This window comes from Dermacentor silvarum, chromosome 11 (genome assembly GCF_013339745.2).
Source record: "Dermacentor silvarum isolate Dsil-2018 chromosome 11, BIME_Dsil_1.4, whole genome shotgun sequence".
Classification (NCBI taxonomy): domain Eukaryota; kingdom Metazoa; phylum Arthropoda; class Arachnida; order Ixodida; family Ixodidae; genus Dermacentor; species Dermacentor silvarum.
The window spans coordinates 47433271-47446330 of record NC_051164.1 but is presented as its reverse complement, the minus strand read 5'-3'; the positions used below and the strand labels follow the sequence as shown (position 1 = coordinate 47446330).

General features: G+C 43.7%; 1 protein-coding gene across 1 annotated transcript in view; it reads right to left on the bottom strand.

Annotated features, from left to right (window-relative positions):
- Positions 1 to 13060, bottom strand: part of LOC119433973 (polycystic kidney disease protein 1-like 3) — a 139368-nt gene that overhangs the window by 1308 nt on the left and 125000 nt on the right. The window contains exons 39-42 of the mRNA XM_049658296.1: positions 8610 to 8633; positions 5285 to 5317; positions 3598 to 3624; positions 1805 to 1844 (exon numbers count right to left, since the gene is read on the bottom strand). Of these exons, the coding sequence (XP_049514253.1) occupies positions 1805 to 1844; positions 3598 to 3624; positions 5285 to 5317; positions 8610 to 8633 (124 nt within the window). The remainder of the gene's footprint in view (positions 1 to 1804; positions 1845 to 3597; positions 3625 to 5284; positions 5318 to 8609; positions 8634 to 13060) is intronic.

The window sequence follows — 13060 nt, the reverse complement described above, 5'->3', positions numbered from 1 at the left end:
CGTGAAAGAACCAACGTAAATACATGACGCTTTTGTAATCAAACTTGCGTAAATTTTGTGTGATGACAGTAAAACTGAAAATAACAAATTTTGCAGTTGTATGCAAAGCCAATATGTATACCGGTATACCAGAGGATATAGCGAACCTCGTACTGTAATGGCCTGCGGAATGTTCAGAATCATAATAAAAATGTTGTGGGGAAGGTCTTAACATCATCTTCTAATGAGTTCTGTGCGGCTTTCCAATTTTTATTGTTTGTAGGGCTGCCTTCTACTGACTGCAAGTTTTATTTTCTCCCAGTTCACTTTCTTTTTGTTTCTTATTTCGGTATATTAAAAACACAAAAATATTTTGTTCTTTGTGTGTGCTATATGAAAGAAAAAAATCTGGGACTCACGTAGCCACTCTTGAAATATGATACGTGAACGCATGTCGCGGACGAGGCCGTTTGCGTTGTATATGCTTCTGCTTTGTATTAGTGGGGATCGCGCTGCTAAATTCTCTCATTACAGCTTGCTGCGTGTGATAACGTTTAGCAGAAAGGTGTGCGGCCTTTCGATTAAAGTTGGGAGTAATTCCTTAACATCTACCTGTGCACTCAATCGAGAATGATATTTGGAACTTTTAAAATTGGATATTCGTGCACGAGACGAAGTCATGTATGCAGGAGTAGTGCGTTGTGAAGATTTATGACAGTCGCGTTAGGTATGCCTTATTATTTCCTTCTTTTTTCCTGTACAGCGTCTCTAAGATACCGCAACAACAGCTATATTAGTCAAACAAGCGAACGCGCGCGTTTTTTTTTTTTTTTGTACCAGCGACACCTATAAGAATGCATCTCACTTCAGCCGTGTTGAAAACGCTACGGTATTACGACACCGGTACAGCGAGACTTTTATCAAAAGCTTGCTGTCATAGGATTACTTGCACGTGTTTTCGGAGTTGTAGAGCTACGTGCTGGTCGCATGTGAACGCATGACAGCAACTCTGATGGTTGGGATACTAAAGTCGGTTTTGAAACGCCGTACCATGGCGTCAATGATAATATCGTGGTGCCATGACACAGAGCACATTTTTCCGACGTCGTGCAGTAATGAGAATACATATGATGTGTTGCTCAGGAAAAAAAGACAAACAAAAATGCAGCGCAGCGTTTCATCTGGCTGTGCTCACGGGTGGCAGCCTCAGAGAATGCCGGATAGGAGCGAGCCATTGCCATCGGGATAAATGCACAGCCTAATTGCCGCAACTGAAGATCGCTCGTACAAACAAGTATTATTGGAAACAGTTTATGACCGTTTATTGGTTGTCAGTATATTTATTGTCATTTCGAGGCTTTGGGCCGTTATTTAAGGGGAAAATATGTACAGTCGAATCAGGAGTTTGGGGACCAAAGGTGCCACGATTTTCAATTTTTGTTTCGCAGCCTGGGCTTTCCAGCTGAAATCAAGTGCGCAAGCGTGCGCGCGCATGTTTGGCCAATACAATGCATTAAACCAATTCCAGGCCGCGGAGCTGCACTTGAATATATTTAAAATTTTTGCTGGTGCCGTGGTCCCCAAACTTTTGATCGCGACTGTACGTTGACAATGTTCTTGCCAGTACGCCTTTATTAATGTCTCTGGAAGGTACATGCTTGCGATGGGCGTATTCCTTGCTGTATATGCGAAATTTGTTATCTGTCATCCCTGCAGTTAACCGTTGCTTGGTCTGTACCAATACTCAGATATCTCTAAACACTTATTCGTGGACATGTTGACGTTACCATTGTTTTGTGGTAGGTAAGTGGAACATGTCACTTACGTGGTATCGCTGGGCACGGTGGACACGTCGTTGGCTTGCACTGTAAGATAAAAATTTGGTACAGTTAGTCGGGCTCAAATTTTACAGTCAAGGAAACTCAGCTTGGATCAAACGTTGGGTCTGGCTACATAAATACTGAGACTTGAACGTGCTCTGTTATACTGTGCGGCGACACCATCTTTCACTTGAAGGAGCAGTGTAATCAGCGTCGATAACTATTTAAAAGTGCTTAGAACATAACAGTGCTGTTATACCGAGGATAGCACGGGCACTCCTGTCAAGTGCGTAAGCATAACTTTCTGATAGGCGATATTGTATGTAGCCGAGAAATTTAGTGCACAGCCTGGTGGTTTCCAAACGCAGGTAATCACTGCAGTGGCACATTTGGTTTGGCTCGAAGATTGGTTCTTGTTCAATGCATGTACAGAGGGGACCACTGTTAAAGGGAACACTTCAGTGGAGAGCATGTCCGAATTTTTCTCTCTCAAGACTAAAATCGCCTAGAGTTGGAGAAGATAGCTTGAGGCTGGCAGCGCTGGCTCCTTTCGACACACCTGTGCAGTGCACTGACATTGCTTCCACAGTCACTTGCAGATAGGTGTGCCAGAAAGTGAGAGCCGCACATTTGAGTATTCTCTTTAACGGCGAACCGTACTGTACTCGTTTCACAACATTGTTTAAAAATATTGCGTTTGCAAGCCTCAAGGCAACCTTAGTACTGTTGTAAGAATGGTAGATGTGGTATTCATTTTACGTCATATTCATAGACTGCTTTAACAGAAATAATATTGAGAGGAGCTCTTTAGTGTTGAACTATGGTGATAGGAATCGTTTTAAACATGCTACAAGTGACACCTTAGATAGCAGTTTTTTCTTTAATTTCTTCTAGCTCTGCATAAATTGTTCATTTATAAATGCAAATTGGTAGGCCCGAATTATTCAGCTCTAACCTTCTAGTCTGCCCATGGGAAAGGTAAAATGAGAAGGAAACACTGATGTAAGATGAAGCTGAGAAGAGTATTGGTGTGATTATGCTACTCCTGAACACAGCAGCATATTTGAAGCCTTGTGGTTAGTAATGCCTAAACATTGCAGCATGTCCCGCACAATTATTGTAGTATATCTCGGGAGGTGCCAAAGACCCAAAATGGAGTTCTCTGAAAATGGCTTGTCACTGAAATTCGCCAGAGTAGAGGCTAAAGTATGTCGCTTTGTCTGTATGCGGGGCGTTCGCATAATATATGCCACTAAATAAGAAGTCAGAAAGATGGCTATTTCTATATGCTTAGCTACATGCTACAATAATTGAGGCCGTACAGTTTCGAATGAAAGCACACGTGTGCATATTATACCGACTACGTGCCCATTCCTTTGAATTGTCAGAACTTGCCCTTGTTTAGTTTTTTTTATTTCACGTTCCTTAGTATGCAATACGCGAAGCATGCAAACATTGGGTAGACCCACAGACATAGGCTACCTCTCCGCCCGTTGAAGCCAGAGCTGCCGCACTGGACCCTGTGCCCCACCACAATATTTTTTTACTTATTTTGCATTGAATAAAGAGTAGCCGTCCTTTGTTCGTAGAGTATCAATCAAGATGCGCCATGTCGTCTCTGATTATCCCACATTCAGGTTATACAGTAATCGTATCTCACCTACCAACTTTTTAATTACGCGTTAGGCAGCCCTAAAATCTAGATAATAGTGGCTTTTATTTCTTCTAAAGGTAGTTTCTAAAGGTAGTTTGTGTGATCTCTACGATACTAAAATCACGTTCAAGGCTTTGCACTTACCGTCATCTGGGAAGTTGGCATCGATTCCTGCAAGTGGAGGGAAATTTATAGTCGTAAATTTCCCTGGATGGGGGGGGGGGGGGGGGGGTTCATTTATCGTACAACAGAAACTGTGCTTAAATATAGGTTTGAGTGTTTTTTTTTTTTCGCACTGTGCTGCGACACGCCACACCACGAAACGATTGAACAGCTGTGAGCTAGCAACGATGGACAGTCATTTTGCTCAAGTCAACCATGAAGGTTTCATGTTTTGCGTGCTGAAACATCACGCAAAAATGACTCCAGGACTCGTAATTTACCCACTTCATAGGTTCGCAATGTGAAGATCAGGAAAAAGGGCTTACGGCGAGTTTTCACCAAGAATGTGACGAAGTCGACACTCTTGTCGACAGAGTGCTTCACGTTTGTATTTGTGAAGTAACACGGTGGGCAATGCGCAGCAATCTCACGTGTACGCAGAAACGAGATAATGCAAGTATCTGAGTCACCATTTGACGCAAATATTCCCGATTCGTTTTCAGTTTCGATTCTAATTTGTGTCAAACTGCATAAAACGTTTTGAGCCTTATGGAAACGAGGCTCTGCTACATGGTCCAGCAAGATGTTCATAGAGATGCTGATCTCCGTTTATTTTAAAGGCATTGAAATGTTACAAGGTGTAGTTACTTTTCAAGGCGGTGTTAGCATGTGTGAGTTTGATGCAGTGAGAATACTATGGAAGGTTATTTTTTATAAAGAAATGATCAATTTTTGTCATTTTTGATTGACGGATGGTCGAGGATATTCCTCTAATGGACTTCGTGCTAGAGTCTGAAAATATGTGCTTGGAAATTTTTCCGCGTACTGTATTAAGCAAGAAATATTTGGAGTTTCTTCCGCAAACGAAACTTGTTTCATGTCGGCAAACCAACATAACGCTCTTTGATTTCTTTGTAGTTTAGACATGATAAACCAGGAACTACAAAGCAGATCACGTAGCCTGGAGTTTCACAGATGCAGTCATCTTTTTCCCCAAAATTTTGTTATCGTTATCGCAAAAAACAAAATCATTAGATTACTTTGCAGCCACTACAAAACAGTACGTTATGACAAAGGGTTCTTTTGCAGTAAAGGACGGCTCAATTGCAAAATATCGCTCAGGATATTTAGTTGGAAGCCAAAAGGAAGCCAAAAGTCAACAAAAAACAGCGTAACGTCTATAGCAAGTTTTGTAAGGGTTGACAGCTTTTCCATCTTAATTTCTGTGCAAAGATCTGGCTCCAACACAACAGATAATTTTTGTAAATGATGAAGATGCACGTGAAAAGGGAAATAATTTTTTTTGCGTTTGGTTAGTGATGAAGTGCCCAAACAAGTGAAACGGCACCACTAATAATATCTATAAGGCAACGAAACTAGACGAAAATTGTCAACAATAAATGAAGCATATACATGCATATATTACTGGTTGCGCTCCAAGGTAGTGTTACTAATTAATGGTATATTTAGATTGCGCAGCTACATCAGAACAAAAATAATTGCGCACGCTTATATGGGTGTTGGAAGCATCATTGAAATAGTTCTTATTTCAGATGAGCTGGAGCTTGCAAAGCCATTTTATAATAACTAGGCAAAGCAGTAATCTTGATTGCTGGCCAAAGGCAGCTAATTCAATAGCATGGTCTTATACAGCAAGGTTCTTTCTCACCATCATCGTCGTTGAGGTTGAGCTCATCTGTGGCTGTAATTGAGAAACAGCCATTAAAGCACAATGCAAGAGAGCACCACGTGTTGAAACTAATCTGGACATCTCAATTGCAATGTTCATGATATGTCATAGGGAAGTTTTGATTTGCAAGCATTCTACCGTTAACTAATATAGCCCAAGTAATTTTACGCTTGCATATATATTTACCGATTTATAGTCATCACAAAATTATTCAAATAAATAAATTTATAAGCAGTCGACCAACCAAATGAAGTTATTTATGACGATAAAAAAGCACAATGAAATAAGGAACTAGAAACACGGCATGCTTAAACGTGCATCACTTTCTTGAAGCTTTCTTGAATACTTTCTTGAGCTGTCTATATTTCTGCTGCATGATTTATGCCTACGTCTCGAAGATGGTTTCAGCATTTAGTAGGAAGTATAAATAAAGTCTCTCGAATCTGTGATTTCTGAAACTTCCCGACACAGTTGACCACATGAATTCGTGTGAAGAGAAGTCTGAATGGCAGGCACCGTCTTTTTCACCCGTAATAATGGTAATAATTGGGAGTAGAGGCAGTGTGAGCCTCTGCTATTGAGCCCATTGCCAGAGTTCATACAGGATGAGCTAGCGTTCGCTACCTGAATTTATGAATGGCAAATTTTGATTCCTGCTGCTGAAGGGGTTCATCGGACAAAGAGTTTTGATTTATCTGTCCTCACACTCAATGCCCCCTGCTTATCTCTTCACTGCGGTGGGTGCATATAAAGTAAAAAAAAATATCTATGCACCGAAAGTTTGATGTTATCGACCGGGCCGTCTTGCGTTGAACGCAATAAGTGACGTGTAAAGATATGGATGTGTCAGTGCCTTCTGGTGGGTTTATCGCTATTAGTGACCCCAGCTTCTCCACACCAGGTAGCAAAGATCTTGCTCTTAAGTCTAGGCAATCTAGAACGGGTAGTGATAACGTTAAGAGAAAGCTTAATAGACGACAGTGCTTGGTTGCGAAATTGTGAACAATTCGTTTAAATTTTAGGTATCTCGTCTGCATACTCCGAATCAAAACAGGCGATCGAGATTTTGCAAATTGGCACTGCTACACTCCCCCTCCCCTCCCAAAGAAAAAAAGAACCGACAGTGCCTACGTAACTGTGAAGCTTGTCGTCCCGGAAATGCATAGTGCCTTACGAGTTGCAGCGTAGTGCAGGGGTCTGGGTTAATTTTTACCAGCTGAGATTTTTTAACATGCACCTAAAATTTGCACGTTCAAAAAAATATCAAGTAGTCGAAATTAATCCAGAGTCATCCACTACACTGCCACTCATAATGACGCACGTTTAAATATTGTGAACGTTATTCAGTGTGCCTGTTCTTCGAGTTTTGTCGATTATTTCGGCCTGTCTCTTCGATCTACTATTAATCTGAACTAAACCAGTTGTTAAAAGCGCTTCTTTGTTCATGCTTTAGAAGTGTGCCTATTATACCTGTGTAGTGATGTATCCCACTAATATTACTCCAATTAGCCATTATGCAAGCCTTAATCTGCTAACCTACTGGTCAGTTCAGATGGTTGAAGCCACCATCCCAGAATTGCGTTGCTCGCCAATTCAATTCTTGGATCAGGACAAACTTTTTCTGAATGCCACGATTTCTTCCTGATAAAGCCGAACAGGTTTTCTTTGTTGATTCGTGATACACTGCAGGTGTATGACAACTTTAGTAATGCACCGAAATCGTTAAACACTGCTGCTGGGAACTGAAACAGCGATCTTACTGTCAGAAAAGCAACGCGATAGCCAGTAAACAGCCTGGAGCGTCTGCCACGCTTCCGCGCACTAAGATGCAAAACATGTCGTTTACCCATGGGATTGGTAGAGCCAGCCCTTTCCGAATGAAGAAGACATCAGTGACATCTGTACGTATTGTCATTTCGTGTTGTCTTCGGTAGCGCGATTCAGCTTACCTTTTATTATGACTCCGTAACAGCTCGCTCAGATTCACACTCTCACGTCAGAAAAAAACTTACTCAGTTTCACGCCATCACTAAATTTGTAAAAACCTGGACAGGAACAATGCTCAAAGCTGTACAAAATCAGGCCATCAAATTAGTGCCCGTAGCACCAAAACAAGTACAGTTTGTTTTTATTGGCATCAAAATGTTTACCATGCTCTGCCCGCACGAGAAACACATGCTTATTTACATTATCAAGAGAACACAAACACATGCTTGATACATTATCAAGAGCATCTCAAGTGGGTGCTCACTGAACATCTGTCTTTGCACCTTTAATATATTTTAAAAGTTGAGTGGAGAACAAGAGCACCGCTTCTACAGAGACGAAAATTTAAAAGCCGAGTCCTCGCTTTATTTCCAAGTCGTAATCACCATTCGATGTTCATGCCAAACGCGCCCACTGAATGTCGGGTTTCCTAGCGAATATTCCCCTTGCAGGACCGCCCAAATGTTCTGCTACAGAATCTAATATCTCACTCTGTGCCTCTATACGCCAAGCCCTGCTGTTGCCAGGCATAAATCTATATTGATCAATTGTTCTCGAAGGCGTATAAGTGTCTCTGCACATTTCAAGCCCATATCATGCCCGGAGGGAAGTAGCTAAGATTTCTGTAAGTAACCCGAACAGATGCTGCTTTTGTTTGTGGCATGAGCTAAGTGTAAGTAATATTGCTGGATTTGATATCAGCGGAACCAATAGCTCTTGAATGGCTTCATACCCTCGTGTAATAGGTATCCGTGCCGCATACCCTATAAGTACTCACGTGACACAAATTATTGCGTGCCAAGATGCAGTACACTGATAAATTCACTGCAGAACTCTGAAGTTTCGTAGGTGAGAACCAGGAATAAAAGTGAACCTCTCCACTTGCGATAAGGTCAATCTTTCATTTTAAGAGCTCTCCTGAAAGCGGACGCATGCCTGCCATGAACCATTATGGCAGTCACCACATGGCACATGATGCGGATGAAATGAATGTTTTACTTTTACAGCTTTTTTGCTATTTAAAGGAATGAAATACAGTTTACGGCTCAAGTGAACGCCATTGGTACCTGACAGTGTTATTCACACATGAGGTCAGCCACATACAAATTTCTTCAAAATTTGTATTATTATTAGTAGTAGTAATAGTAGTTATAGAAGTAGTAGTAGCAGTATTGGTGTTATTATTAAAATAATTTCTTCAAAATTTAAAACAGTTCAAGACATAGAGTAACGACCTCAGGTAACTTATATTTGTGGGCAAGTGTGTTGTATTACGGCGTGTACAGGAAAATATCACTGTGAGTGTTAGGTGGCTTACCTCCATGGGGCTTGTCTCTGGTGCCTGTGAGGAAGTATGAAAGTGACATGTGTCAGTCGAGGATTCCAGGAAGGTTTTTTTAAGAACTAACTTGCTGCACCCTGCTCAAAGTCATGATGTTCTAAAGTTAGGTTCACTTATATTGACGTTAAATTATGATGACACCAAATTGGAGGCAGAAAAGCAGTGTCATTAATCCAAAGAAAGCGCAAATACAGTTCTACATAAAATGATATTACGACTTGTTAACTTTTATGCCTAGCTATCAGAAGTACATACGTATAAAACAACAAAAAGATAAGCTAGAAACTGGTTACTGCAGTAAGTAATTAGAAGTATTTGGTTCACTGAACTAATGACTACGCAAGACCTTTACCCGGATATAAGAAACATTAGCCACCTGCTTTAAGTGAGGTTTCCCAGGTTTAAACAATGTGAAGGTGCCAATATGAGGGCACCAAGATATGGTATAATTTCGCCTTAAAATTTGGGGTTAACTGAATGAGGAACGCTTTTGTCTACTGTTAGGAATGATCAGCGGTTTCCATCAGCGAAAGCATCTGTGGAACGGCAGGTTCATAAAACACAAGTGCAAGCTCACTGGAAGTGCGCCGATCTCAATCTATTTCTTACTTCCTAATGCAAATCGCTAAAAAAAAGTGGGCAGCTTGCACTAGTGGTGCAAGGCTGGAGTAAACAGCGGAGCTGGTGATCGACCAGGTTTTAATAGGCTTGGCTAAGTTTTGCTAGGAAATGCTAAGTGCTCCTGGGTACGGTATTCCGAATCGGCTCGCCGCCGACGCGCAGATTCTCGCTTGGCCGCGCGACGCGCTTCAAGATGAGCGGCTTCTTCTTCGGGTGTCCGGATCTTTTTTGGTCGTCCCATGTCAAGGCTACATGTACTCGCCACAAAGTCAACGAGAGTTCTGCCGCCGTTGCGGCGGCTCCGAGCTTTATCTCCCCGGTGACGTCACGGCCAAGCTACGCCTCCACACTTGCCGGGGCGTGGCTGGTCGAAACCTGCCGAGCAGCCGCCAGAGGCGCCCGCTGCAGCACGGACAGCGCTCGCGTTCGGTGCGAACGCGGGGAAACGCGGAAACGCGGACGGCGTCGGCAGCAGCTCTGCGCGTTGCCTCGTTGGTGCTGCTACAATTTCTCTCTCGCTCTCTCTCTGTCTCTCTCTTGCCCTCATTTTCTCTTTCTCTCTCCCGAGCAGAGCGCAAGCCGCGCGCATGCTGTCCTTCCCTCTCCTTAACGTCCCATGCCATGGCAACATGTGCACGGCACGGAGAGGAGACAAAGCACACGCCGCTCCCTGAGGTGGTTGCGCGTTGCCTAGCACTAGGCAACGCGCAGTGACGTCTTTACTAGGCGAGTTTTTTGTTAACGGGTCACGGACTGACGGTCGGCTCGAACAGCTCCGCTGTTAAAAAAGCCATGCACACCCTACAGCGCACATTCTTGTTTCGCTTTAATCTGAGTAACGGTTCTTACCTGCCGGGAGCAAAGAGTGTAGAATAGTTTTTACCACGCTTTTCTTCTACTAAATGTACTTGGCTGTTGAAATACTAGGGTGTTGAAAATTATTTTCTCCGTAAAATACTATGAACGTGGTCATAACTAGGGCAAGAAATCACACACCTTCGTCGTTTGCTTACGATGCAGGATGCTTTCTCATTTTTATTGAGAGTCATCATGAGGCAGTTGGCACAAGGATAGTTCTGCCTTTCACCACTTTCGTGAATAATGTACTCGACATCTACGGTGAGCAATTTATAACTAATAAATTAAACTGCTATAACTAGAACATTGTTGTCCCAGTTATAGTGCATTGAGAAAAACCACGCAGTTCTTGTCACAGTTCGCCGCTGCTGCGGAGCTTGGTGAGTAAAAATGATAACTGCGCCTCAAATCCCCTATTTTAAATAGGTTGACCGAGTCTTCGCTGCACGGCGGCGCAATCTGTCATTTAAGAAAAATACTCTGACTCTGAATGAACGTCCATGACTGTAATGTTTCTGCTTTCATTGAGCGAGAAGATTATCCTAGGGGCCAGAATTATTCTAGCCACAATCGTACGAAGATACGCGCAATGAAGCCAGATGAAGCATAGGAGAAATGAAGCCCGACTGAAATGTAGAAATAATAACCTATAGATATTCCTTTTTAAAGAAAGCTTTCCCTTCTGCTTTCGTCGGCTTGATGGCCTGTTTGTTCGTGGAGTTTTTTTAACACGAAAGTGTTTTATTCCGGGGTCCACCAAGACTTCACTGACGTATTTCCGTCACGGAAATACGTCATAGAACATAATACAAAGAAAGAAACCAGAAGAAAAAGTTCCACAAACATGCAAAATTTGGGAATCGAACCCACGACCTCTCGGTCCGCGACGATAGATCGCCGAGCGTTTAACCCATTGCGCCACAAACGCATTCGCAGAGAGCTACACAGACGCGCCTTATATATCTAACACTCCTCCGTGTACCCGCGCTCTTGCTCGGGGCGGTGCCGCCGCCTATGAGCAGAAAAGAGAAGTACTGCATTATGACACTAAAGCCCGGGATACATGGAGCGAACTTTCTCGACGAACTTCACGCGTCAAGTAACGACGCGGCGACACGACGCAGGATGTTTGCTGTGTTGCAATACATGCGGCGAACGCCGCCGCGCGTTGGCCGCCATGTTGGCGGCGGTCCCGGCCGCCCGCTTCGAACTGAATTTGGCGTTGTCCTTGTAGAATTCACTTAGTTGGAAGCAAATGACTGCGTAAACGGCTTTCGCTTAGTCTCAGGCCGCTTCGACGACAGAGTATTATGGATAACCTTGAGTAGTTTTCGAGATCGCTTCTCGTTTCGAACGCGTCTAAGCCTAGCGAAAGAAATATCCGATGCCAACGCCATCTATCGGGGAAGTCGGGAGATAGGCATGACGACAGCATGTGGCCTCTGAGATCAGAAGATTTCTGTTGAAGGTTGTTGTAGAGAGCTTGCACTGCTTGTCTGTTTCCTCGCAGATCAGCGGATATGGGATGTACAAATACAACGCGATTCCTGAGAGATCATACTAGGAACTACTCAATCGGTGCAGAGACATGCAGACACGGCAACACCAACGCGATTGCAGACGACGCGAAAAGGCGCGCGCGCGCGAAACACCAGCATGCATTGCGACCGGAACTAGTGCCTCCTGATTGGCTGTCGTCCACCGCTGCGCGCTAGACGCTTCCGGCGGCGGCGTTCGCCCGACGAAAATGTTTGGACAGGCAGATCGGCTGCGGACGGCAAATTTCTTGACGCCGGCCGTCGGACGTTCGCCGCCCGACGAAGTTCTTCGCTCGGACGCCGGTTATTCGCTCCATGTATTCCGGCCTTAACGCGCACCGACAGTGAACGCTTCGGTGGTCTCAGTACTACGACGCCTCGATGCCAGCATTCGAAGGGACGCTGGCATCAAGAAGCACTACCAACGCCACCTAGGTGGCGTTCACCGTACTCAGCACAGCGGAGCGTGGCCTCCGCAATTAGCTCTGAAAATGTTTCTGAAGTTGATCGCGGAGGCTGCAATTACGACGCGCTGTACGCGCTGATTTGACTCGGTGACGATTCAGTTACGTGCTTTGTCTTGCGCGTTGTATTAGTGTGTCAGTTACGTGCTTCGTCTTTCGCGTTGTGCTAGCGTGTGCAGCGTAGTGCAGCTTCCATATGCACGACGGTTGCTCATGGTCATCGACGTTGGTAGTCGTGATGGAGGAGACGTGCCACCAGGCGTCAGCGTGGGTGCATCAACGCCTAAGGGCGCTTTAGCCACAAAACACCAATAGACATTATATATCAATGTGCAATAAACATTACACTACTTCTGTGAAGACACGTTTCACTTTCGTGTTCTATACCGATTCCTATATAAGAGGGATCAACCACATTTTTTTTGTTTTGTCCGCCTGAATACATGTAGCTGAAAGTAAGTATCCATCGTAAATGTCTAATTGGTCTGACACGCGGTTTTGACTGCTTTAAGCAGTGACATCATGTAGTCTTTGCAACATACTCTGCATGCATGAAGTTTAATCGACCACAAGTGAAAAGTTATGCTGTGCGCACATGGCATTTGCTACATTCTGCGTAGCCATCTAGAGTACATGCAACTAAAGCTGAAGCAGACATCAAACTTCCAAGATCTACGTAGTACTTTAGGGTGGTCTTGAACTATACGGTAATAAAGTGTTTGCAAACGTCATCGCGCAATCAAGAATGTGCCCAGCATAGAGGGCACTGGTTACAGTCTGCGTGCGGTAATTTCTTGTGGCCTCGACTACATGCATTTTAGTGTTTTAGAAGTTGATAGCCGATTAACGATAACGTTCCCAAATAAACCACGGAGGAGCAAGCATACGACGGCGGAACCTAAAAAAGTGGATGATGGGAAATTATGCTGACGCTATCCTAGGCATT